General features: G+C 41.5%; 1 protein-coding gene across 7 annotated transcripts in view; it reads left to right on the plus strand.

The window, feature by feature from the left end:
• Positions 1 to 27,659, plus strand: part of NCOA2 (nuclear receptor coactivator 2) — a 268,109-nt gene that overhangs the window by 203,989 nt on the left and 36,461 nt on the right. For all 7 annotated transcript variants that reach the window (XM_014862661.3, XM_070481100.1, XM_044780309.2 and 4 more), the window contains 8 exons: positions 3,151 to 3,254; positions 7,190 to 7,367; positions 10,119 to 10,307; positions 12,362 to 12,463; positions 12,757 to 12,900; positions 16,179 to 16,326; positions 17,996 to 19,265; positions 27,044 to 27,254. In XM_014862661.3, coding sequence (XP_014718147.1) covers positions 3,151 to 3,254; positions 7,190 to 7,367; positions 10,119 to 10,307; positions 12,362 to 12,463; positions 12,757 to 12,900; positions 16,179 to 16,326; positions 17,996 to 19,265; positions 27,044 to 27,254 — 2,346 coding nt within the window. The remainder of the gene's footprint in view (positions 1 to 3,150; positions 3,255 to 7,189; positions 7,368 to 10,118; positions 10,308 to 12,361; positions 12,464 to 12,756; positions 12,901 to 16,178; positions 16,327 to 17,995; positions 19,266 to 27,043; positions 27,255 to 27,659) is intronic.

Raw genomic sequence — 27,659 nt, forward strand, 5'->3', positions numbered from 1 at the left:
TGGGTTTTCTAAGTTTGAGTTTTGAAAATTCCACAGAATATTAATGAATGAATTTAGGAAACTTTTGGATCCTGAGACATGATCAGATGATCAGATCCTCAAAATATAAATATCTCACAAGGTATATTGTCTTTAAAAGACTCAGAAATGGATTATCACAAACATTCTTATTTTGTATTTATTTTGCCCTAAAATGCGGCATTATTATAGACCCCACAGAAACCAGTAATTTATTACTACTATGATATCAGAATCTCACAACAAATAGCCTGATGTTGTACAGCGAACAGCAATAGGTACGGAGCTGCCCTTGTGATTAGCAGCTGTTGCTTCATATCTCACTGTCCCCCGGCATTAATCTAAATTAAGTCCATTCTTTAAAAAGAATAAAACCACCAGTTGTCACAGTGGACGGACAGGAGAACTTGGGACCCTGAGAGAACATGAGATGCCTAGAAACTTACTGACTAAGGCAAGACAAGACGATTGCTATCTAAGACCAGTTCTCCTCGGGAAACCCTTTTCCCATGTTGGTCCTGCCCACCTATTCCACTCTTTCCCTGGCACCAGGAGGGCCGGTGGGCCTAAAGAGGAAAATCAGTTCCTTTTTCCACCCACCCTCCATTCTAGTTGCTCCTGTATTTCTGGGAATAAGTACCAGCAGTGGGACTAGTCTGTCAGTCAGCCTCCAAATATTGAGTGAAAACCTACTCTGAAATAGGGACACTGCTAGCCATTGAGGTTATGGACACAGGCACCCCTTCATGAAACTTACCTTCCGGTGGGGACAGTGTACTGTTTCATGGACTGTGATTGTCTCTGCAGGAGGTGGGGAGGACAGGATACTCTCCTAGGAAGATGTGTCTGAATCTCATGCAAAGAAGACCTTGTGAATCTGCACGTTCTGACAGACCGTCTCAGGGAAGGTCTTCTCCTGTATCCATTCCAACTTGGGAATCAGTGCTGCTACAGAGATGTCACTGATGGGAGCATGATACTCCTGGGAATAGCTCGGAGGCAGAGGAAAGGCTGCAGATTACTCGTTCTGTGGGATGTTAATCCATTGTTCCTACCCACTGACTCCCACAATACCAAAGGCAAAAAATAAATAAGAAGGCAGTAGGACCACATAAATATATAATATCCATTATATGGGTTTTAAGATTTTAGTATTAATGAAACTCAGGGATCCTTAGGCCCTAACCCTTCACAAGACAGGGCTGTTAAACCAGCTGAAAATGTGACGAAGCAGCAGGTGATGGCACCGAACAGGTCCTGTCCCTGGACTGGTGGGCAGGAAGATGAACAGAAACTGAAGAGAAATCCACAGCCTTACAGAGTGACCTGGCAAAGAAAAAAGAATAGTACACCCACCTGCAATTATTTGGAGTATATTTGGTGCTGAAAAAGATTCTAGCAAAATGGGGATTGCATGTGTGTGGTGGGGGGTGTCTGGAGAGCCTGAGATATTTCCTGCTTCAGTTAAGACTGGCTGAGGACTGGGGCTGAGACCAAGCCTGCAGAGGGGGCAACGTTAAGGGACCTCGCAGTCAAGAGCTGGGGAAGGCAGCGAGAAAAAAAAATGAAGTGAGCACAACAGATCCTCACAGTGTTGAGTTATAAGGGCTGCCAGACAGCAGTTCTCTTAATAGGTGGTCACAGCTATTTAGATCTAAGAAGGTGAGCAGGAATGTAGAGAGCGATGGAGAAGCTGCTACAGCCTGCTTATGATAAGCTCTGCAAAGAAATTACTCCATCTGGAGCTCAGGAAGGAAAACCTAGTAAACACAAATATGCTAGTAGGAAGTTACACTTGAAAGCTACTTTATAGTTTTGAGAGTGTGTTTTACATCTTGTCTCATTTACTCCTGTCACAGTCCATGATTTACAGAAGGCAAGTACTAAGGCCTTACAAAGTCAAAGTGACTTGCTGTGACTCATACTTCTGTTAAGTGGCTGAGCTTAGACTTGAACCACACAGGTCATCTTCCCTTTTCCTCAGATAAACATACATGTGGAAGCTCTCCGTCATGGAAATGGCAAGATTTGGAGGACCTGCATAATTCCTAATTATTCACCAGGTTCTCAGTTACAAATTAAGCTTAGGGATTTTCAAAATACTATGTAAAATCTTTTTTACAAAAAAGGAAGCAAAATTTACCAAGATCCCGAAAACAGGTTGATTCTGATTACTAAATTGATTTACAGTTTTCTTTATTTGCATTTAATTACAATGATAACATGCAGTGTAAACAAGGATATAATTTATTCAGGTAGACATAATTGGCACGTTGTCTTTGTGTTGTTTTCTAGCAAGTTGTTGATATGTATCCAGTATGCTTTAGACTTTTTTTTGGTGTTCTTGAAATAACTAGTTTACATGTATATAGATAACTGTGCATCTCTTTCTTCTGTGAGATTTTTTTCGTAATGGAATGTCTTCTCGGGCCTTGTGGGCCTGAAAGCTGCCTCTCACATTTAATCCAGCAGCACATATTATGTACCTCTGTACTAGATAAAAGTACTAGTACGTTGAAATTCTCTGGGTGCCTGCTAGGGCACCTCTCCTCTCTGCCTTAAATTGTAAAGCATCTTCAACAAGACAGGGACCAGATCTTTCTGGTTATTTAAATGTGAATGTGACAAGAAGTGGACCAGTACAAGAGTCAAGGCGGGACTTAGAGAGTGTCACGTGGGAGCAGCTGTAACAAGTTAGGACTTGTGTTTATTCCTTCTTCAAATGTGTGCAAATGTGTCTCTGGTTATGCTACTGAATTCTGAATATCAGACCCTCATTATCCTAGTTTGGGGAATCTCTTGAGTAGAAACTAATTGTGCCAAAGTATATAGCAGCTTTGTAATCTAGAAAAAAATGCTTGTGAGGGACTAGCATGAAAAACCACTAAACTCATTTTATCAGCAGCCTGAGAGGGGATCTGAGCCACAGGTTCTGGCGGTGAAAAGTTAACGTTCTGGCTCCTGCTTCCAGCCGTTTCTCCTGTTCAGTAGCGGTGGGGGTGGACTCTGACTCTTTTACAGCCATATCTGATCCCATTAGAGATTTTGAAAATCATTACAATAAAAGTGTTTCCATGTCACTCTGCCCTTGAAATAGCACTGCCGTTTAATCCACACTTGTGTTTGTTGCAGAGAAAGCAGCAGCGGCCAACATCGATGAAGTGCAGAAGTCAGACGTGTCATCTACAGGGCAGGGCGTCATCGACAAGGATGCACTGGGGCCCATGATGCTCGAGGTACCACATCCTCGTTTGGGTTCTCTATTTCAGTGTTGTTGGTGTTTACATGATTACATTCGATTTTTAAGTGAATGTGATTTCAGGATAATCCACACTTAATTTTCACTCTTAAGGTTGAAGTCCTGCTGACCTCTTGAGCTTACTAATACTATCTCTTCTCTGACTCCTGATACATACATTTCAAATTAACAATGTGGAAATAAATTAACTAGATTAGAATGTAAGTCCGCAGGCTTTAACTACCAGTTGAGCATTCATTTTGGAAAACCATGTTCATGAGTTCAGTTAAATTCTGTGATATAATATATTTTAGTTTGAAATGTTCCCCAAATTCTTAGATTTTATATATGCCATGTACATATGCCTATATAAACCTGTTAAAATTTGAGGACCAAAAGAAGGTTTATGCTTTATTTCTGCCACTTCAAACTAGTGTATTTATCTCATAAAATGAAAATGGAAGTAGTAGGCAGAACTTTTAAGATAAACATCACAGTGTAATGGTTGGTCTTAACTGCCTGTTCTTTATTAACCTTAGGAAGTTTTATGACCAGACTACTGTCTAGAATTTGTAAAGTCCAGCTTTCCTATTTTATTAACTGGTAAGATATTAAGTACCAAGTGCTTTGCTGTACCTATTCCAAAATTAAAATTCAAGATGTAGGCTACGGTAAGATGAGGGAAAAAATGTCAGTGAATATATAACAAGAAGCAGAGGGGCCCTGAGACATAAATTATGTCAGTTCTCAGGATAATTTACTGTGCTGATGATAAGATGAGATTGAAGATTACCGCCTGGCCAGAAGCTTTGCAGCGCTGTCATTGCGGCATCACGTAGCTGGCTGCGGCTGCCAGACATAGCTAAGAAATTAGGATTTTTAAAGCAAAGGAAACCAATAATCGCCCCTTTTTTTCAGTGAGTGCATAAGATAATTTTTATTTTCAGAAAATCTAATTCCATGAAAATCTACCATATAATTGGAAGGTAGGGGGGAACAGAAAGAATTTAAAGATTGTCTGACCAGTCTTTGTATTTAGAAGTGACAAAATTCGTTCCGTGGGGCTGGACCCGATGGCCGGCCCATTCACTGACCCTGTGTTGTCCTTTGCTTATTTTTCTCGAATTGCTGCCTTGAAAACATCCAGCTACAATTTTCAGTGAAAAAGCGAAAACACACTTAACCTGATTTTCCAGAGTCAATAGGCAGCGGAAGGCCAGCATGCTACTTCTGCTTGGTTCTCTGAAGCAGATGAGAAAACTCTAACTAGGTGGACCATTTAGAATTAGATGAAAGAAAGTAGATAACTTCCTGTGGAAAAACCTTTGAATTATAAACAAAATCAACTTGAAAATTATGGTAATCTAGATTATTACAGTTAGAAATTCCCGTATTTCTATGTTTATCCCTTGTGTCAGGAGGAAGTTAAAGCAGGGTACAAACTCCTGAGAAGACTTTGGAGGCTTCTAGAAAAGAAGTGCTCAGAGTAACCACAAGGCTGTGTCTCAGGCCTTTGAGAGCAAGTTCATTAACTGTAGAAGTGAGATTGCTGGATGTTGTGGGCCGTATCTCATCAAATCAAACCAACGTTTTTGCTGTTTCTAAACAGTCTTCTGAGAATTCAGTGCTTGAAGCAAGGACCCGTGTAGCAGGACTGTGGTTCTAAATATGTTAGAGAGGCAATGCTTGAATTGAGCGACTTTAGCTTTGAGTTTGAAGTCTTCATCTCCGTTTACGTGTCATCGTTTCAGCAGAGAAAGCTTGTTCTCATCGAGCTGTTCCCAGGCATAGATGCACACTCATGCTTACATCATAGCATAGTGGTTGCTAGGCAACCAAACCAAATGTCAGCTTTTGTCATCAGAGCATATCATAGTGAGCTTTAAACAAAACACAGTTTTGTAAGATGAAACAATTGCATCTTTTGGTTATATTATGCCACAAATCAGTCTTTTTACTATGGTACAAAGTGGTAGGAAGCTGCGTGCACTTTCAGAAGCGAGCTCTAGGTCATATGACTATGAAAATCCCTGTTGGATGTGTATCTAAGGCAATGAGTTTAAAAGGACCCTTGATACCTAACTAATCAGCTGACGGACTTCCTGTCCCCCCTCACAGACACCCACGTTTATACACACGCTGACACAAGGTGTCCAAGGGTTGGTGCCAACCTGTGATGGAGAACCTTTACATATAGTCCTGCTTTGCCTGCATATTGTTTATACCATTAGGAAAACTTGACAATATTTAAGAAGAGCTTAAAGCCAAGTCAGGTTTTTTTTTTTTTGAGCTTTTCATTAATACCTTATGGTCAGTTCTAATTTGACAGAGAACTTAGTTTTGTGATGAAAATAGTATTAAAAATGAATATATTCAAAGAAAGTTCACAAAATAGGAGGCTGTTAAATAATAACTTAAGAAAAAAAAACAAATTAGGGCAAAAGTAAACACTTTTGCCCCATTTATACACATAGTTATATCAGTATGTACATGTAACATCATTCATGTTAAAAATAGTAAGGGGGGGTGGCTGGCCCAGTGGCACAGTGGTTAAGTTTGCACATTCTGCTTTGGTGGCCCAGGGTTTGCCAGGTCGGATCCTGGGTGCAGACAAAGCACTGCTGATCAAGCCGTGCTGTGGCAGGCGTCCCACATATAAAGTAGAGGAAGATAGGCATGGATGTTAGCTCAGGGCCAGTCTTCCTCAGCAAAAAGAGGAGGATTGGTGGCAGATGTTAGCTCAGGGCCAGTCTTCCTCAAAACAAAAAAAAAAAAGTAAAGGGGCCCAGCCCCATGGCCTAGTGATTGAATTCAGTGCACTCTGCTTCAGCAGCCTGGGTTCACAGGTTTGGATCTTGGGTGCAGACGTACACCACTCATCAGCCATGCTGTGGCAGCGACCCATCTATAAAATAGAAGAGGGCTGGCACAAATGTTAGCTCATGGAGACTCTTCCTCTGAAAAAAAAAAAAAAAGTAGGAAATACATAATATGAAGAAACTGTGGCATAAACTGGGTAGACCAGGTGGCCCTGATCAGTAACAAGGCTTTATTATCTTTATTCTTGAAATGATCCTAGATTCTTTGTCTCCTTCCCTAGTTGAGATTGGAATGACAACAGAGAATGAGGCTATGCACCCATTGCAGGAAAAATACCATTATCTAGATGATTTGCCTACATCCTGACAATCTGGAGAACAAGTCATACAGAAGGGCACAGTTAGTTCACTGTCCACTTCTCACTGTTATAAACCAAAACCTTGAGTCCCTTTTGGTCTCGGACAGTGCTGACTGCATCTAGCCTGAGGTCCCCTTGAAAGACTGGTTTGTCATGTCAGAGACACACTTCCCAGACCCTTTGCCCATATACACCAGATGGTATGGGGCTGATGCTCCTTTCAAGGTCTGAGATCATCTGCAATTCTTTTTGTTTAAACCCTGGCAGTTTTAAAGGAACTAAAGTTTTCGAGGGGTTTTTCTTGGCCTTTATCCTTAAACTGAGGGAAAATTATCAATGACCCCTTCCTCCCGTTGTATTACATGAGAAACCGTACATCGAAATTACTTTGTGTTGGGTAGGTAACATAAAAGTTGTTCTTGGCCCTACGGGGTACATTAGTCTAATTTTGCAAATACAAATGGCCTGAACACTTTTGCTTGGCGATAATTATCTCCCGATAAGTTAACAAGAGGTAGTGTTTGTCATTTAGTTTGTGACAAGAAACCCTGATCTAGGTTCTCTCCTACTTACTAAGATGGAATAATTTCACCAAGAAAAATGTGTTAATTGTTTCTGAAAACTAGGAGAGGAGCAAGAGAGATCTTTTTTTCTCCACGTGTGAATTGTTTGCCTTAAAGGGGTCGTTGGCTTCTTAAACTGCACGTGAGTTAATGTTGTGTCCTTTCTGACATAATTTGTGCCTTTTCCCTTAGGCCCTTGATGGGTTCTTCTTTGTAGTGAACCTGGAAGGCAACGTTGTGTTTGTTTCAGAGAATGTGACACAGTACCTAAGGTATAACCAGGAAGAGCTGATGAACAAAAGTGTTTATAGCATCCTGCACGTTGGGGACCACAATGAATTTGTCAAAAACCTGCTGCCAAAGTCTATAGGTAAATGCTTGTCTGCTGGGTCTCCCCTTCCTCTCCTCCCCATACACGCGTTGTCCTGGTTGGAGGGGGTAAAATAGAGGTTTATTATGTCAAGTGAGGATAAGAGTAACTGGGTGGTTGATTAGAAATGCTTGTGTTAAGTATTTGAGCTTAGAAGTCACGAAGAATAGGACATCTGCAGATATTAATCTTGAGTGAATGATCGTTTTGATCCTGTAGTCTAAGTACATGAAAATAATTCAGATGGACAGCACTCATATGACAACTGTTTTCATGGGGTTTGTTTTGTTATTGTTTTTTGAGAAGGTGCCAAATTGCCTCCCACGCTATCCAAAGCCCGCTGACTGTTGTGTCCATTTTCTCCACGACTGTCTAAGAAGTAGAAGGTCATGAGGAGTTTGAGATTCAACTTATTTTGAATCCTGCTTGTGAAAAGAGCGTGTATGTGGGTGTATACAACATTCTAAAAATAAAATGTCCAGGAACAAGTGGCGTGTAGAGGTTCAGGTGCTATCAGCCTGGGAACCCTAAGTGGGCTCTTTCAATTCCCAGACTCTTCACTGGCTCCTCAGGTGTCGTCAGCAGATGCTGCCCCCTTCCCTGTTCTCCCTGCTTCGGGTTCCTGCATTCTTCCTCTTGTTTTGGAGACGCTGTCCAGAGTGCATTCGATTATTAGGGGCCATATTTTAAAGTGAGCGATTCACAGCATCGGCCCACCTTAGATGCTGCTCTGAAGTATTGCTCTTCCCACTTACTAAGTGGTTCTTTTTTTAATATTCTCACTTAAACTGATGATGCTAAGAACGTCTTCACGGATAAAAAGAAGTGCGTATTTTAGTACAGAATAAGGTCAAGTCCTGAGTTAGCAAGTACTTCTGTTCTTTTTCTTAAGACTGTTTATATTAGCTGATCTTACTGTTACTGCAGTAAATAGGAAAAGGTTCCTCCAAACCCCATTATGGCTAGCTTTTCCTTGATGTGACACCCCTTTGTTCAAAGTGACTGCAACAGTAATACAAAATAGATGAGTACCATGTGAGCTCCTTTTATTACATTCTCTAGTAAATGAACAAGAAAATGGGATTTCTTATTTCAAGTCACTAATATTTTCAGATCTCTTCAGTAATTTTATGACTTTCTCAAAGGACCTATACTTAATAATTCACTATTATTAATTCACTTGTCTAAAGAGCTCGTTGCCTTACTTTATATTGTACTTTTTTATACTTTCAAATTACTTATTAACCTGAGTTAATAAGAACTCTTTTTTCTTTGATTACTCTATGTAGTCTCCATTATGGAAAGAAGCTTTTAAGAATGCTGATGGAGAAATAAACTTCCCAAATGCCTGCATAGACATATAAAGCTAGCTATAGTTCCAAAACAGTTTCTTGCAATTAACTTGATGTGTCCTTTTTCTTTCTAGGGTTTGTTCCCTTTTTTATTCCTCGAAAGCCCAGTGGCTGTGGGTTTAGCGTTGGGTTCACCATAACGCCTAGCTGTCCTTTTAAGTGTGTTCTAACTAGTGACTTTTGGGAATAAATTTGCTTATCTTATAACTGGCCCTTTTTTTAATCCCCTCTTTCATTGTCCTACTGGTTCTAATATTTTTTAGATAAAACATAAGGAACAGTAAAGAAAAGAATGCCAAAATGAAAATTAGGATGGTGTCTAATTCCAGCTCTTCTAGTAGTCGAACGTTTCTTTGGACGTCGTTTCCTCATCTGTAGAACGAGGAGGTTGATCTGATGATCCATAGACATCAGATCAATCAGTCATTCTTTTGTTTCTGTCATTGACTTCTCTAATGTATTTCCCAAAAAAATGAAGTCTTTGCTCTTTCATTCTCTTTCTTGAGATGTATGAAGTAGTTTTTCACTTGAAAAGGAATAAATCACGTTAGCAGTGTATCCTCAAGGATATTTCCGTCTTATTGAGGAAATATACGTGAAACAATTTTAAAAGACTACAATAGAGTAATCCAACAAGAGCCAAGTGACAGAATATGCGCTAAAATTTCTGTAAAATTTTAGAAAAGAAAGATCTGTAAGAAGCAGCAGTGTGGGTGCCTCGAATAGTTGGTCAAGTGTGTGGAGGATCTCTGTCTTAGAGCATGAGTACATTTGGGTGGGAGAAATCGAGGCAGCCTGATGTTTAGATAGGGTAGCAGGAGCAGAGGTGTCCATGTGGCACTGGGGAAGGAGGGTGGTGAGGGAGGCTTGTGCTGGGCAGTGTGGTTAGATGGATGAGATGGGGCTGAGTAGTGAGAATTTGATTTATCAGTTTGAAGGGTCTTCATACTCCGGACTGCATCACGTCCAAATCCTTTAAAGAATTTACTGCATGCTACAGTTGGTGCCGTGTACAGATTTTTGAGCAGGGGGTACCATAGCTAAAACTGGAACGCAAGTAGACTGAACTGAATTTCCAAGAAATCAAAGTTAGGAAAACCTGAAAATAGAGAACTACAATATTCTAGTAATAAATAATCAAGGCCTTAATCTGAAGGGCAGGGATCAGTGTGAAGAGTGAGAAGCGTAAAAGACATTTGAAAATCCCAAGAATTTCCTCAAGTTGTTGAAACATTAACCCAAGAATTTTTTCCCCTCTAGATTATGAAATTATTGAGAAGAGTAGAAACATTATCTAAAAGTAAAATAACCATATGTTTCCTACACAGTTTTGGTAATTGGGCAGCAGTGAGTCTGATGTTAGTCTCTTTGTAACATCGCATACTTTTGCCTTGCTCAGTGAATGGGGGCTCTTGGGCTGGCGAACCTCCTAGGCGGAACAGCCATACCTTCAACTGTCGGATGCTGGTCAAGCCTTTACCCGACTCCGAAGAGGAAGGGCACGATAACCAGGAAGCACATCAGAAGTATGAAACTATGCAGTGCTTTGCTGTCTCTCAACCAAAGTCCATCAAAGAAGAAGGAGAAGGTACGGCCGATCTCGAGGATGTTTTATGTCTCTGCCTGTTTATTCCTCTGCTATTTCTTTCATGCTTAATAATCTAAAATTAGTGGCCACAGAAAGTTGTTTGTTCTTTTTACCTACTTAACAATTTTTGTGATAAATTCAATTTTTAAGTCTGTAAAACAGCACTATCCAGTAGGATTTTCTGCAGTGATAACAGCGTTACATATCTTCAATGGCCGGTGCGGCAGCCACTAGCTACATGTTGCTGCTGAGCATTTGAAATGTCAGTAATTCAGTTGGGAGAATGAGTTTTCTGTTTTGTTAAAATTACATTTAAATGGCCACATGTAGCAAGTGGCTGCCCTACTGGAGCAGCCCGGTTAGGGCTGACCCTCCCAGGGACCCTAGGCTCCTCTGAATGTCTGCTGCAAGCTGTGAACCACAAACCTAGAAAAATGCACATAGGTACGAGCAACATTTCTCATAGACTCTTGAGGGATTCATGGATTCCAGGTACCTTATCTGTGGATGCTGGGTGCAGAATATGTAATAGAAGGATGCTTACGAGAGGGCAGAGATGGGAGTGGGGAGTGGAGAGGGTCGCACACTGTAAGCTCTTATGCTCTTTGCCTTAGAGAGATGCTCATGTGGTCACCAACCCCTTTGCCCTCCAAGCAAGCCACGCCACACTGCTGAGTGGCACTCCCTGTCATATGAGACAGTGCTGAAGAGGGCATTCTGCATGTGGAGCAGAAGGGGAAGAGCTGAAGACCGCTGGTGAATGGAATGGCTTACCAGCTCTGTGACTTTGGGCAAACTCCTTGACCTCTCTGAACATCCATTTACTCTATTATCAAGTGAAGTCAACAATACTGGTATCAGGGTGTAATAAGGATTAAATGCATATGCCTGACCATGACTGGCATTAAATACTAATTATTTAATCCTTGTAAAATATATATATATAAGTAATTTTTAAATTTTATTGGAAAGAAAGTAACAGAGCTGTCATAGATGGTACATAGTTTTTCATAGTTAAGTTTTTCCGTAGGTGTGGAATGTCAGGTGTTTTATTCTCTTTTATACAATAGAGTAAGTGCTACTGTTTTATCCATCTATGAGGATATTCTAAAGGAATATAAAAAAGATAAAGCTGATCTATATAATCTAATAATTTATGATATTGTGCAGTATATTTGAACATTTTTTGTATATTTAAAATCTGATTCTGGATGTTAGCACAGTGTAGCATAGAGTGGGGTTTCTGAGCCGTGGGGTGCTCAGGTCAGGTCCTGGCTTCACCAGCTTTGCGTGATGCTGGGCGGGTTACCTAAACTCTGCGCTGTGGTTTTCTGCTCTGTTAAATGGAGAGAACGCTAGTCCTGCCTCACAGAGCTGTGAACAGGAGTAAATGAATTGGTAGCCCAGAAAGGTGTCTGTCTCACAGGAAGTGCTCAAAAATTTAGCTTTTACTGTGTTGAGAATGAGGATCACATTTAATTTTGTGATACCAGCTATTACTGGATATAGTTAAAGAAATTCTTTCCCAAATTTAAAGCTGAACAATGATGAATCGATGATGTAAGATGTGAAGAGACTATTTTTTTCAGAGATTTTTATCCAGCATTCTCGAGTATCTTGGTGACCCAAAAACTCAGGAAGCAAACCCTTGACCAAGCAGAGTGCAGATTTTAGTTTTCATCATTTTTGTGCTTTATTCTGAATTACACTGGTTGTTACCATAGCAGTTGATTCCATTCTTCCCCAGCCTTGGGAGGTGGTTTCAGAGTGTTAACTCGAGTGCGGTGCATATGCTTTTATCAAATGTACCGGGTACTTCGGTACTTTATGCTCAGCTCCCCCAGCTCGTCCTGGGCAGCAGCCTCTTCCCTCTCCGCTGGCTGCTTCCCACTTCTGTTGAGGAGAGAATGAAGCCAGTGAGCAGCAGAGGGACCTGGTACTTTGTCACTCTCTCGTTTATTGGTTTACATGGTTGTGCTGTCATAAATACATTTGAGCCTGTTTGAGTCACTAAAAAAGCCTCATATGGTGACCACAAATGTCTGTGATTGAAGATTTGCAGTCCTGCTTGATTTGCGTGGCCAGAAGAGTTCCCATGAAGGAAAGACCAGTCCTGACCTCGTCAGAAAGTTTTACTACTCGCCAGGATCTCCAAGGTGAATTTTCTTCCCAAGGAAATCGTTTTAGAACACTTACAGATTCGCAAACGCAAGGAATGTGTCTAGCAGACTGGGAAGAAGCCAGTCGAGGCACCTGCCCCTGGGGTGGAAGCATCGAGGGGCTGGAGCAGGGGCGGGGGTGGACAACGCTGATTTTCACTGTCTACCCTTTGGGTCCATGTACTTGTGCCACCTATTCTAAATAAATAAATTTTTATCTCTTTAAAATTTAATTATTTCTGTAAATAATAGATCAGTCCGTAGGTCTAACGCTTGCTGTTATTTAATAGGCAAGATCACTTCACTGGATACTAGCAGCATGCGGGCAGCCATGAAGCCTGGCTGGGAGGACCTGGTGAGAAGGTGCATCCAGAAGTTCCACGCACAGCATGAAGGGGAGTCGGTGTCCCACGCCAAGAGGCATCATCATGAAGGTGAGCGTCTCCAAATGGTGGTGTTCTTGAACTTGATTTTGCTAAGTTAGTGTGTCCTCGTAGAGCTTTCTCCGAAACGGTAATTCCTGAAGTTCATCTCAGGGGCCTTGGGTCTGTTGACTTTTGTGTTCGTATGTCCGTGCATTATCTGGCCCAGAAAATGTTGCCCTCTGAAGGGACATGTAATAGGAGAACCTGTAGGACAGAAGAGTGCATTGACAGTGATAGAACAGATGATGATTTTGCAGACAGATGAAAGGAAAAGGCAAGAGGTCATTTTCTTTGATCCTAAGGCTTCTAGATGTGTAAGACAACAAAGTAAGGTACCATCTTATATCAAAGGAAATGTTATCTGAATCGTAAGGAAAATCCAGAAGTAAGAAGGAAATGCAGTGTGCAAGAGCAAGTGAATTCCTGGTAGAATCCTGAAGACTGCCTGGGTGTTTCTAGAAGGCCCAAAGAGGTGAAGTGACTTGTCCGAGGTCCCACGATGAGCTGCTAGGACAGCTGGAACTAAACCCGAGACTTCAAAGTCGTATTTCAGTAGTAATAGGAGCCTTCACTGAGCCCCTGGCCCGTGTCTGACATCGTCCCTCTCTGCGTGATCTCACCGACTCGCACAGCACGCCTGTGAGTTAGGCACTGTGGCCCTCCTTTATCGCTGAGGATGCTGACACGGGTGAGATGATGGCTCCCGAGCAGTCGGTCAGTGAGTGTCAGTGCCGGAGGTTAATCTGACGCCCATCCTTGCAGTCACTGCTGTGCTGCTCCCAAAGGTCTGTCCACAGTATCACTTTTCCTCACGTGCATTCTGGGTTTTTGTTAAACTGGCAAAAACAAAGAAAAAATTGCTTTCCTTAGCACTTACTAAGTACTCCTTGGGGATGGGGACACATTTTCCCTCTCTAACATCTGCCTCCAATCCTCCTCTTTTTGCTGAGGAAGATTGGCCCTGAGCTTACATCAGTGTGCATCTTCCTCCACTTTATATGTGGGATGCCACCTCAGCATGGCTTGACAAGTGGTGCCATGTCTGCACCTGGGATCCAAACCGGCAAACCTTGGGCCACCAAAGCAGAAAGTATGAACTTAATCGCTGTGTCACCAGGCCAGCGCTTCTCCTGGCCTTTTAATTCTCCTCTCTTGGGCACTTTATGTCCTGGCGGGGGGAACTGGGTGACGAGGCCTAGATGCACAGGGACTGCCAGAGAGGGCCCCACAGCCCGTGAGGGACGAGGGCAGTGCACTGTGCCTCATAACTCAGCTTGGCAAACCGCCTCCTTGAGAAAAAAATTGTAACTCGTTGAAAATAGAGTTTCGGCTTGTCATCTTCCATTGAAACTGCATCTGTGACCTTGGCATTTTACCAGCCGTGTTTGTATGTTTAAACTTCATGCTTTTAAGATCACTTATAGAAAAGTACAAATCGTAGTAAATGACCTTCCTCCCTGTTCCCTTATTTTTCCCTCCTCTTATTCATTCTTTTCATCTTATTCATCCTTATTTCTTAGACATCAGCACGTAATCCAACAATTGTATCTCCCAGCATTTTTCAAGTTGGAAACAATAAGAGGAAATAAAGATGCTATGTTTGAGAGAAATCAGCATGTAACCTACTGTTTCACTAGATCTGGTTTAGAATAAAAAGAGTAGTAACAACAAAGACTAAGAAATCACCAGGAGCGAACATGTTCAGTGTCCTTGGGCCCAGAGTAGCAATGCCCTACACTGAACTCTGTGGCTTCTTGACGGCCCACCAAAGGGTTTACAGAGAGGGACCAGGCACTGTGCTGGATTTAAACAGATGGGACCCACTGAAAGAAAATCACAAATGTATGAAATACATTCCCTCCAAATGTATGAAGTAGGTAAGATCGGGGTGATCATTTGCACTAAATACAAATCTCCTGGAAGGCTTTGTTAAAATGGAGGCCCTTCCTCAGTGTGCTCGGGGCGTGCTCACACATACCTGTTAGCAGAGATGCTTGGTGTGGACCGAATGGAAATAGAAAATCCTAAGGGATCTTAGCCAAGGCAGATAAAATTCTGAAATTATGAGCCATCGGAAATAAGAGTCCTATTATAAAAATTGTATGCATGCTACCTTTTAGGAGCACACTTATTGTCCAAAGCAAGATAAACGTAGGTACAGTAACTTATTTCCAGTCCTGCCACTTCAGAGGAACTTCATGCAGCAGTTGATGGCAGAGAGTAATAGCTCAATACTGCATCTAATGGCAACCGCAGAGGTGTTTCATTAGGGAAATTGTTCAAAGTGAACCTTTACCAAGAAATCAGAATCCACATTGTGTGTCAGCAGTCTCTCCCTCCCGTGGCAATTTCGTGGAGTGGTGAATGTGGTTGGTTGCCTTGGGTCTAACTATTCAACCCACAACGTTTTGCTGAGGATTATGTGGTAGATACGTGGCAGTCTTAAAATGTTTTAACAGGTAACTAAATTATGTGGCTACTGTTTTTCTCAATCGAAATGGTCTTCTTTAATATGCAATGTATGACGGTTTTAAAATGCAATTGTTTTAAAAGCTAAATCTGAAATTTTAAGAGAAATTATTTTAACCCAATTGATTTGTGTTGTGTTTTCATAAAATGGAAACACCTGATTCTTTATCCAGACGTTAAACCAATTCCATGTCACTAAGACTGTTTCATTTTTATTGTTTCAGTTTTAGCCTTTTTTCCCCGGAAAAGATTCTTCTGATTGTCTATCTCTTACTTCCTCTTGTTCTACCCACAGAAATAATACTTCTCAGACACTGAGAAACTGAATTGGGGAATAGTAGTGTGAGATGATGGCTAGAACGTAACGTCGAGATGAATATTTGAGAATATACTTAATGTCATAGATTTTACTGTACTAGGTGAATTAAATGCAGATGGTGCACTGTAGACGTCTGTGCGTTGTATTGTTTGCTAACATTTTAAACAAATCATTCTAAAGCTTATTTTGAGCTAATAAATCATTTACACTCGGTTCTGCCATGGTACCAAAGATTTTAAAGAGAGCATAGTTAGAGAGTCCAAGCTTTATTTTTTAAAAAGCCAGTATATTGAATTTATTGGTATTTTGAGTGAAAAATATGTAAATGTGCTTTTAAGAATTTGTGATGTTTCAATACATGAAATATTCCTTACAGCTCTCTTTAACGTGCTGGTAGGAAAATATTAAACGTAATGACGTTGGTTACTACTATTGTGTCTCATGCTGCCCCTGCCCTGCCTTTTCCTAAACGTGCCTTCTGTCTCCTTGTTGCCTGCAGTGCTGAGACAAGGATTGGCAATCAGTCAGATCTATCGTTTCTCCTTGTCCGATGGCACTGTTGTCTCTGCACAGACGAAGAGCAAACTCATCCGTTCTCAGACTACTAATGAACCTCAGCTTGTAATATCTTTACATATGCTTCACAGGTAATCCTAGTTCTAAGAAACCAGTCCCCCTTCCCCACTTAGGAGGAAATGTTACAGAAGCAACAAATCGTCCTAGAGCCGCTCAGGTTTGTTAGACATTTCTGTTGACCAACCCTAGACATTTAAAATACAGAATTATATTGCTATCGACTGTGGGCTACAAGGCAACTCATGCTACCATCCAAGTAGGGCCGTACTTGGAATTTCAGCCTTAATACTGGTGAATTTTAAACCCAGCTGGAAGCACACAGGCTAGCAGTAACGTTGCTCTGACGTGACTGCCTGTTACATCAGAGAAGGGAAAGGGATCCGTTCCCGATGGTGGCACACACAGGGCGGGGATATTGAAGCCACTCGCATGATTTCTGCTCCTGTGTGTTTAAATCTAAAACTTTCAAATATGTACACTTAGAGGGGATATTTTAGATTTTGTTCTCAGGTTTAAATTAATTCTTGACATCAGACTTTAAATTGAAGGGTAATAAACATTTCCATAAAAAATGAAAATAAAGAAAATTGGATTGACTTTTAAAATAAATGTCATAAACAACATTGAGAGCACAACTTTAGGAAAATGATTGCATTTTGAGTTATATAAATATTTATTTATGCACTGTATAAAACTTTATGAGATAGTATCAGAAGATATATAAAGTTGCTCTGGTTAAAGAGCCCCCTTTTATTACATTTCTCAATTATTTACTTTCTTATTTAGGAATAAAAAAAATCAGGCAGCCCTGTTTGCCAACTGTTAATAAATCTGACCTCAAACTGAAACAATTTGAAAGTGATCACACGTGTGCCAAATTTCACTCCCCTAACTGAAAGCTGCTGTTTGACAATTTGTGAAACGTGTTTTGTTTGGATTTCTGAACACATTTGGTAACTCACTAGTGACTGCCAAGGCTGTAAATTAAAGCTCGTAGGGCTTGGAAAATCATCCAGCTCAGAAAACCTGCCTTCAGTCATCAGTGAGGAGTGGATCAGAGTTGTCTAGGCGTTGGGGAAGAAGATCCCAGACTAAGGTCTCTGAAGTTCCCTCCCACGTGGTCTGTTTCGGGGACTCTTTCGCTTGCCGTGGGGACTGAGCAGGGGAACCTGTCGCATAAGGTGGTCAAATCCTAAACAGTTTTGGTGACTTTATTGGCTCTAGAACTTATAAAGTTTCTAAGACTCAAGGGTGAGCTTTTCCCCCTAAGTTTGCTGTTCATCTTGAGCCAAGCAGTATCCATCAGCGCTTTCCAAGCTTACAGATGTGTCTATTGTTAGGAATTGTAATCTCTGGCAAATGATTGAAGACATTGGGTCATTTCTTTGAGATGGTACAAGCTCTCAGTTATTCATGGTAATATACCATTTAATGAGAAAGATATGTTTTGTAATTGGAACCTAGTAACTGCAATTGCAATTTGGTAGCAGTCAAATTTAAATACACCCCCTCTGTAAAACCACAGACATCTTAATGAGTTGACTGGAAAACATCCCTCTTGATCCAAAACTATACGTGTCCAGTCTTGTCCATAATTGCAGATTGTTTCATCAAAGTATTATCTTTCCTTTAAATGTAGCCTGTTCTTTTCAAGAAAAGAGGCCATCCCATTTTTTAAAATTAGTAACAACTTGCTAAGTGTTTTTCCTTTTATCTTATATTTCTTTCCTCATTATACAGAGAGCAGAATGTGTGTGTAATGAATCCGGATCTGACTGGACAAGCGATGGGGAAGCCATTGAATCCAATTAGCTCTAGCAGCCCTGCCCACCAGCCCATGTGCAGTGGGAACCCAGGTCAGGACATGACCCTCGGTAGCAATATAAATTTTCCCATAAATGGCCCAAAGGAACAAATGGGCATGCCCTTGGGCAGGTTCGGTGGTTCCGGGGGAATGAACCATGTGTCAAGCATGCAAGCAGCCACTCCTCAGGGTAGTAACTATGCACTCAAAATGAACAGTCCCTCACAGAGCAGCCCTGGCATGAATCCAGGACAGCCCAACTCCATGCTTTCGCCCAGGCATCGCATGAGCCCTGGAGTGGCCGGGAGCCCTCGAGTCCCGCCCAGTCAGTTTTCCCCTGCAGGAAGCTTGCATTCCCCTGTGGGAGTTTGCAGCAGCACAGGAAATAGCCATAGCTACACCAACAGTTCCCTCAATGCACTTCAAGCCCTCAGCGAGGGGCATGGGGTCTCCCTGGGGTCATCGTTGGCTTCACCGGACCTAAAAATGGGCAATTTGCAAAACTCCCCGGTTAATATGAATCCTCCCCCACTCAGCAAGATGGGAAGCTTAGACTCCAAAGACTGTTTTGGACTTTATGGGGAGCCATCCGAAGGTACAACGGGACAAGCAGAGAGCAGCTGCCATCCTGGAGAGCAGAAGGAAACAAGCGATTCCAGCCTGCCCCAGGCCGGGAGCGGTGAGAGAGCCGACGGACCCAACAGACTGCACGACAGCAAAGGACAGACCAAACTCCTGCAGCTGCTGACCACCAAATCTGACCAGATGGAGCCTTCGCCCTTGGCCAGCTCTTTGTCGGACACGAACAAGGACTCCACAGGTAGCTTGCCTGGGTCGGGGTCGACACATGGGACCTCGCTCAAGGAGAAGCATAAGATTTTGCACAGACTCTTGCAGGACAGCAGTTCGCCTGTGGACTTGGCTAAGTTAACCGCAGAAGCCACAGGCAAAGAGCTGAGCCAGGACACCAACAGCACAGCTCCTGGTTCCGAAGTGACTATTAAACAAGAGCCAGTGAGCCCCAAGAAGAAGGAGAATGCACTACTTCGCTATTTGCTAGATAAAGATGATACTAAAGATATTGGTTTACCAGAAATAACGCCCAAACTTGAGCGACTGGACAGTAAGACAGACGCTGCCAGTAACACAAAATTAATAGCTATGAAAACTGAAAAGGAGGAGATGAGCTTTGAGCCTAGTGACCAGGTAAGTTGTGTGATGCGTTCTCCCGAGTATGCTAATCCACATCCATCAGGGATTTGCTCCAGGGCGCCTTAAGGCCTCAGGTGTTTAGAGAAAACAAGCCTTCTCCTTTGTCCTTCTTTGAAACAGAATTCATTTTCACCGAAGCTTTGTGTTCCAATGCTCTGTCTGGCAAAGGGGGACACTGATACAAGCAGGGGTCAGCTGACTTTTTTTTTTTTTGTAAAGGGCCAAATGATAGATATTTCTGCCTCTGCAGGTCATACAGCCTCTGCCACAACTGTTCAGCTGTGCATTGCAGCGCAAAAGCAGCCATAGACACTGGACACAAAGAAGTGTGCTGTATTCCACTAAAAATTTACTGACAGGCACAGATATTGGAATTTTGTGCAATTTTCGTGTGTCACAAAATACTCTTCTTTTGTTTTTTTTCCCAACTAATAAAAAATGCAAATCCCTTCTTAGGGGCTATACAGAAACAGGTGGTGGGCAGGATTTAGCCCGCAGGCCAGCTGTAGTTTACTGACCCCTGTTAGTAGGAGATGCCTAAATTGCAGATAATCACTTCCTGGAAACTGGGCTTTGTCAGGACGACTTCATCAAGTTATTTCTCATTTACCTTTCTCTCTTTGCATGATCAGAGTTTGACTGGTTTTCAAACCTAATGAAGATCATTCCACCTCTTGTCATTCTCGACTGAAATTCTGATTCATGCTAAAGAATTTCTTAGGCCATTGTTATAAAAAATATTAAGGAGAAATGGATGGTAGGAAAGGAGACTAAAGTTTGACTTGATGTTAGTGTATCGGAGCCATCATATATAAATTCAAAACTACAGTAGTAGGTTGCGTTATCTGTTCTTCTTATCTGAAAAATTAATCCCCTGATAAAATCCAGAACAGCCAAAGTGACATTCAAAGTCATTTTTGATAATACACTAAGGAGGTAATGACATCACAGGGAAAATGTAAACCCATTTAAGTTTCTCTTTATTTAAAAAAAAAAATGAGTTATTACAGACACCATGGCTTGGCGTAGGGTGTCTCCTGGGGACCAGGGCCGAGCTGGTTGATGATCCAGGGCTCCGCCTGCACCACGAGCTCTCCCGCTGGTCCCCGGGCGCTGCCTCGGCTTCACACCCTTCCTTAAGTCATGAGTGGTTAAGAAGTGAAGAAGCTGTGTAGGCCTTTCTACTTAAAATGCTTCACTAATTTGTCCTGGAAGTTTGTTTTGCAAGTGGATATTTTATGCCACTGTCTTCAGGGACTAGGTGCGGATGGGGAGAGAAGAAAGGAGCACCCGTGCTGGACCCCTGAGCTCTGCTGAGTCAGTGGAGGCTGGCCCAGAGGCAGGTCTCGGATTGAAGCGGTGATTGGGAAAGCAGAGGCTTACCTGCCCTCCTAGCTGCGCTCCGTCCCTGGTTCTAGGCCCTTAGCTTCCTTTATTTCTCTCACTTTGCTGTCTTCACCGCTGCTCCCATTCCTGTGAGGCAGATAGGATTTTTCAAGCCTTTGTGCCCTTCGCAAGAGAAACAGCCGAATTATATAAACGTCTTTGGTCATCAATCCTTAAACTTAGATGTTAGCGCACCATTCTGTATTACAGCTATTCTGTGATGCTATAAAATCGTTAGATGGGGGAAACCAGAAAGTTAATAGCAGTATTTTGGATAAAGTGTAGTGTAAAACCATATTGACAACTAAGTGTTTTAATCTTTGGAGGTTTACTGGAGTATACAGAGCTAGTGGCAGGCACAGATACTGTCACTCAGGTCTCTCGACATGTGCTAGAGGGCGCAGTGTGACTCATGAGGTCCACCTCAGCTTAGTGGCTAAGTGGCTGGCCCCTCCCTCCATGTTTAGAACTTATTTCCATCCCAGGCTGAAGCACTAGGGACCGAAAGGGTCGGGAAGGGGGACACTCTTGGGCATTCCTATATTTAGGTGATGACCACGCTAACTTCTGACAAGAAACTGATTAAGAAAATGAGAGAGAGAGAAGTTTTTTTTAAAAAAAAAAGTCCATGAGGGCTGGCCGGATGGCACAGTGGTTAAGTGTGCACGTTCTGCTTCCGAGGCCCGGGGTTTGCTGGTTCGGATCCCGGGTGTGGACATGGCACCACTTGGCAAGCCATGCTGTGGCAGGCGTCCCAAATATACAGTAGAGGAGGATGGCACAGATGTTAGCTCAGGGCCAGGCTTCCTCAGCGATAAGAGGAGGATTGGCGGCAGATGTTAGCTCAGGGCTAATCTTCCTCAAAAGAAAAGAAGAAAAAAAAGTCCGTGAGTCACTTGCAGTTTCTAATTGTTTAGGAGAAACATTTTTCTAATCAAAATAGTGTCACCTAGGGTAGGTAAACCCAAGAGTATAACCAGCACAAATCTGTCATTTCAGGTGAACCAAAAAGCAGTGTGTACGTACACATACACTCGCGCACACACGCATACACGCGCGCACACACGCACGCGCACACACACGCACGCATACACACGCACACACACATAGGCACACACGCGCGCGCACACACACACGCGCACACACGCACACGCGCACACGCGCACACACGCACACGCGCACACACACGCATACACACACGCGCACACACACACACACACGCGCACACACGCGCACGCGCACACACGCGCACGCATACACACGCACACACATAGGCACACACGCGCGCGCACACACACGCGCACACACACGCGCACACACACACGCGCACACACGCGCACGCGCACACACACGCACGCATACACACGCACACACACATAGGCACACACGCGCGCGCACACACACGCACACACACACGCGCGCACACACGCACGCACACGCGCACGCACACACGCGCGCACACACACACGCACGCACACACACGCATGTACAGTATTTCTTTCTTAATGAAACCCAGTCCCTGGTCTCACCCTCCATCGACTCCTGTTTAAAACTCCACCAAAAACTACTGCCTTGGAGCAATTTTAACATCAAAAACATTGCAACTTGAAAAGAAAAGTTACCACAGGAAGTGTGTATTACCTAAATTTAGATCAAAGTTAGAATGACTTACTTTAAGAAAAAAATAGTGAGTTCTTTCACCTCCTGCTCCCCTTCACTGTTCCTGAATACAGATTAACTGTGGACCCTATTAACTGCTGTACAAGTTTATGGAAGACTTTTCTTTGATTTCAAGGGAATACAAGTTTTTTATGAGTAAGATAGATTGTTAGTGAGCCTGAGTTGGACAGTTAGCTGTCTTGCTATTTTGACTCAGAACAGAGCCATTAGCCGAATGTGTGTCTAACCTATCACTAACTTATTAAGAACAGGAAGTACTTCGATGGTGCTATTATACTTAAAATAGCAATTTTTACTGGGTGGAGAATTTAAACATTTGTTTCTCCAGCATTTCGTAACCAACAGGAAACAATGACAGAAAAATTTCCGATATGTTTACCAAATTTTATGTTATGTGCTTGTTTACACAATGGAGCATATTGAGATCCCTAAGCAAATGATACTCTTATGCTCCTTCTAATGCTATGGGGCCAGTTATGATGAGGGTTTAGAAACAGTCTAAAAAGAATTTCTTCTTGTTCTTTGGCTCCATTAGAAAGGTAAACCGTATTATTAATAATGCCCTGAAAATTCCCCTGAAAATTGTGGTAGAATTGTATTATCATTTAACAACTTTATGTTAGGCAAATGTGGTAAAATTACACTTTTTACTAAAAATTTGGCAAAGCTGTTTTGTAATTTATTAGAATATTTATGTTATAAAATGCATGTGCTCTTTATATTTCCTTCAGAGAACAAGTTGTTTGACACATGAAAAATTCATAAATCCAGAAAAATGAAAAATGAAAGAAATCAAGTCCAATTTTCATTTTGTACAACTTTTATAAAAATCTTTCTGACTCATTTTCTGCCTGAAATAGTTTAAACTAACTATTCAAATTGATGTGGCTAATTTGAGCATTCGAATGGATGCCTAAGCAAAACTTTGAAGTATCTTGGCAAAGCACTTTAAAGGAAGACATTAATCTTTTTGTCTTGTGAAGAAATCACGCCTAACAAAGTGGATAGCGACTAGAAGAACTTTTGATGAGAATTAAAGCTTACAAAAATTTCGGGGAGGAAATCTTAGCTCAGAAACTTAATGTGATCAAATCCACTCCTTCTAGAACTTACATGACTACAGAAGAAAATGCCACAGTCATCAAATTTTATTGCTAGACAGCCAAAGCCATATAGACGTTCTGGACTTTATCTACTTGAAGAACATTTAAAGTAAACTTAAGACAATTAAATAAAGGTGTACTCCAAAAACTGACAAGAGATAAACACAAGCAAAGCGCTATTACAGTATCCCCCTTATCCATGAGCAACACATTCCAAGACCCAGTGGAGGCCTGAAAGTGCAGATGGGACTGACCCCTGAATATACTATGTTTTTTCCCATACGTACCTACTATGATGAAGTTTAATTTATAAATTAGGCATAGCAAGAGATTAATAGTGCTTTGGGGCCATTAGTAAGTAAAATAAGGGTTTCTTGAACACAAGCGCTGCAATACCGCTACAGTCAATCTGATAACCCAGAGGGCTGCTAAGTGACTGACAGGTCTGGTAGCATATGTACAGAGTGGATATTCGGGACAAAGAGATGATTCATGTCCTGGGCGAGACTTAGCGGGACAGCACGAGATTTCATCATGCTATTCAGAACAGAGCGCAATTTGAAACTTATTGTTTATTTCTGGAATTTTCCATGTAATATATTTGGGCCACTGTTGACCCTGGGTAACTGAAACCATGGAAAGTAAAACCAAGGATAACGGGGCTCTACTATATCGCTAGTGGGGGAATTCTCATAATGCGTTTTTCTGATGGTAAGCTGAATGAATTCAAATAGTGTTTATAGTTATGAGTCTCCAAAGAACCAATTCCTTTTGAATATAATACCAAGAAGTTCCTGCATGGCTTTTTTAAGACAAGTATATGTTCAGTTACTCATCAGAGCTGGACTGAGCCACAGTTGAATTTGGTCAACTCTTAAAATGGCAAAGATTAAAATTTGAAAATGAGTTTTAATGCAGGCTTTTTAAAAATCCAAATCAACCAAGGAAAATAAGGGATTTTAAAATTTCGAATTAGTTGAAATATAAAAACAATAAACTGATTTAAACCATCCAAATGTATTTTAATATAAACACACATATATATATGTGAAACATTAGACTTATTTTTCACTCATTACATTAGGCACAAGAGTAGATTACAAAGGAAGAATCATGAACTCTTCGAAACTATGATAGTTATTTTTCTGTTCAAGGTGGTTTAAAGTATAGTTCTATTTTCCGCAAACAGTAAGGGTAAGAAGGAGAGGTGGGAGTCCAGACCAGGCTGCTGTTCATCTCCACTGCGAGAACTTTCTCTTACACGTGTCTGGATCGGGGCAAATATGAGAACATCCATTGAGAAAATAATATCCTTTATTTTTATCATTGTTTATATGAGCCTGTTTATTTTGGATGTTTATCATCCAAGGCAATCTGCACAGCTTTCTCAAGAAGCAGCTTACACTTATTTCAGCTCACCCCCCACACACAGTGAGCTCCAAGGGCCACTTAAAATATGCACACAAGCATCCTTGTGGGAGGGAAACTTGGTTTACAGGACAGTGACACACTTCACGTTTTTGGAACCTCTATCTGATCTCTGTAGCTATTTTCATGGCACAACTATAAGGATACTTATCACACATTTTTATGAAACATTTTTCCTGAGAAATTAATAGAAATGATAGGAATTTCTATGAGAAATTGAGTTGATCCTATGAAAATGTTTTAAATTACAGGTTAGCGTGGTTAAAGCATTCATCAGGTTCACTGAGTCCCCATTACTTTGTTCCAGGCACTGTCCTTGGAAGGCATTGGTGTTTATACCTTGTGTATTCAGCACAAGATAGATTTACAATGGAGTCGCTTTAAATGGACATTTAACTTAGGCAAAGTTGTCTATGCATTCAGAAAAAAAGAAGAGGTGGCTATTAAATAGTTATTAAAGTAGCATGAGCAGTTTTGCCCTCTGTTCAACCCAATGAGTATGTGCCCTTATGGAGTGATAATGAGGTGGGTGACAAAGAGTTTACTGGGTTTTCGTTTCCTTGCAGCTCTGAGTGTGACAATGTAGCTACCGGTTTTTTAAACACAGCATGACCCCTACATAAACTATGTCATTTAGGACTCAGCCAAAGAAATAGAAAAACTGGGCCGTGTTGCCCTTGGAGGGTTATACAGTGAGCTGTCTTTCTCAGGAGTTTTAAGGATCATTTTGTCTGTTTCTTGTATCTCTCCCATATTTGATGCTTCCATCTTTAGTTAGAAATGGGTAGCTAAACTAACTTGGAAACGGTCTTGTAATTGCTCTAACAATGCATTAGGAATTCCCTGGAAAATGGATCTCCAAGTTATTGCTAAGCTAGTTGACTCTAAATAAAGAATCAAACAAAATGTCCCTTCAATTTATGCTTCCTAACTTGGGAAATATGTCCAATAAAAGACTGCCCACATAGATATTACATTTACCATAAATTGCCCAAATTGCAAAGCCCACCTGCCCATGGGGAATAGGAATTGCATAGAGGTTAAAACTGTGAGCTGGTCTGCTGTAAGTACACCTCATATCTGATGTAAGATGTCATTTGAATTACCAGTGTAGACAAAAGGGTTAGTCATGGTCAAGGATTCCAAGTCCATCCAGTGACACTGGGGAAATTGCCTAACATATTTGTCCACCTATGCCTCAAGAGAATCATTCGTACACTTTCTTCACTAAAAAGTAATCCTTGCATTTAAGTCATTTTCTTGTGTGGTTTGACACTGTCTATTTTGAAATACTGGGTAAGTAGGATGGGTTCTACACAAAAGAATATGAAATCAGTTGAGCGCTCTGAAAGCAGTGTTCTAGGTATGAAGTAGTGGTGATACTTACCTTGTTACTTTAGTGTTGGTAATCGAAGTGAAATTATTTTAATAAAGGGAAAAGCCCTAAGAAACATTTTTATGGCTTCCGTGAAGTCAGGTTAATAGATGCTATGTTTGGGGACAACCCATTTTTATCCTGCTTCCTTACATTTTGTCACCTAAGCTGGTAAGTGACTAAGAAAGCCAGTGTCGTTTGAAACTGAAAGTGCCAGCAGGAAAAAACAGCACTCAGAGTGAAAAGGTGGTGCTTGGCTGTTCATGGGTGCTGTCAGCATATTTTGCGTTTTACCCCTTGCTCTTAAAAAAAATCCTAAAAAGAAGTGACCGTTTGCTAAATACTGATTTTGTGTAATTTGGATCGTATTTTCTACCAGTTTTTTGTTGTTGTTGCTGTTATTTCTTAGAGAGAGCTAACCACAAAACCTACACTTGGACATGCTATACCTATAGTCAATTAGAAATATACGTACTCATGTTTAATTGAATTATTAGCATAAAATAAAGGGGAATTTATAAATTATCTATGAATCAAAATGCTGGAAGAGAGTTTTCTTTGCAATTCAGTCATCTTTTTACAGATGAGAAAATTGAGAACAAAGAGATTATTTGTCCTTTGTCACTTTCACTTTTTAAAAGATGACCAATTAGCTGTTAGGCCTGAGGTACACGTGTGTCTGCACCTCTGGTTTGGCTGTGCATGGTGCCTTTATACCAGTTAGGTCTGCGATTGCAAACAGGCCCGTGGTGCCCGCTCTCGGAGTGGGGCTGGATAAACTCTCTGTTTGTTAACTGCAGCCTGGCAGTGAGCTGGACAACTTGGAGGAGATTTTGGATGATTTGCAAAATAGTCAATTACCACAGCTTTTCCCAGACACGAGGCCAGGCGCCCCTGCTGGATCAGTTGACAAGCAAGCCATCATCAATGACCTCATGCAACTCACAGCTGAAAACAGCCCTGTCACACCTGTTGGAGCCCAGAAAACAGCGCTGCGAATTTCACAGAGCAGTGAGTATGAGATATTGATGGTTATGTCAAGAAATTCCCGTATAATCACCATCAGAAACAGGGATTATTAGAATCTGATGCAAACAGCTTAGTCACGTCAAGGTTTTTGTGGTCAAATAGCACCATCTACTGTCCTGGTCCTTCAGAAAGTATTCGAAATGAATTCTAATGAACGTGGCTTTCCAACATTGTCTTGTGGTTGATTTAGTCCACGTGGAGGGAGCCTGACCTGCACAGATAAAGTTCTCTAGGTGATTGTCATATTTCCCTTCCTTTCAGTTACTGCCTTCAGAAATGGAGTTTTGTGTGTTTTAATGTATAACTGAATGTTTAAAATATAGCAGATTAGAAAGTTATTGCTCACTTTTTAGGAATAATATCCTATTAAAAAACTCAAAATATTTA

Source organism: Equus asinus, chromosome 12, assembly GCF_041296235.1.
Source record: "Equus asinus isolate D_3611 breed Donkey chromosome 12, EquAss-T2T_v2, whole genome shotgun sequence".
In the NCBI taxonomy this organism is placed as follows: Eukaryota; Metazoa; Chordata; class Mammalia; order Perissodactyla; family Equidae; genus Equus; species Equus asinus.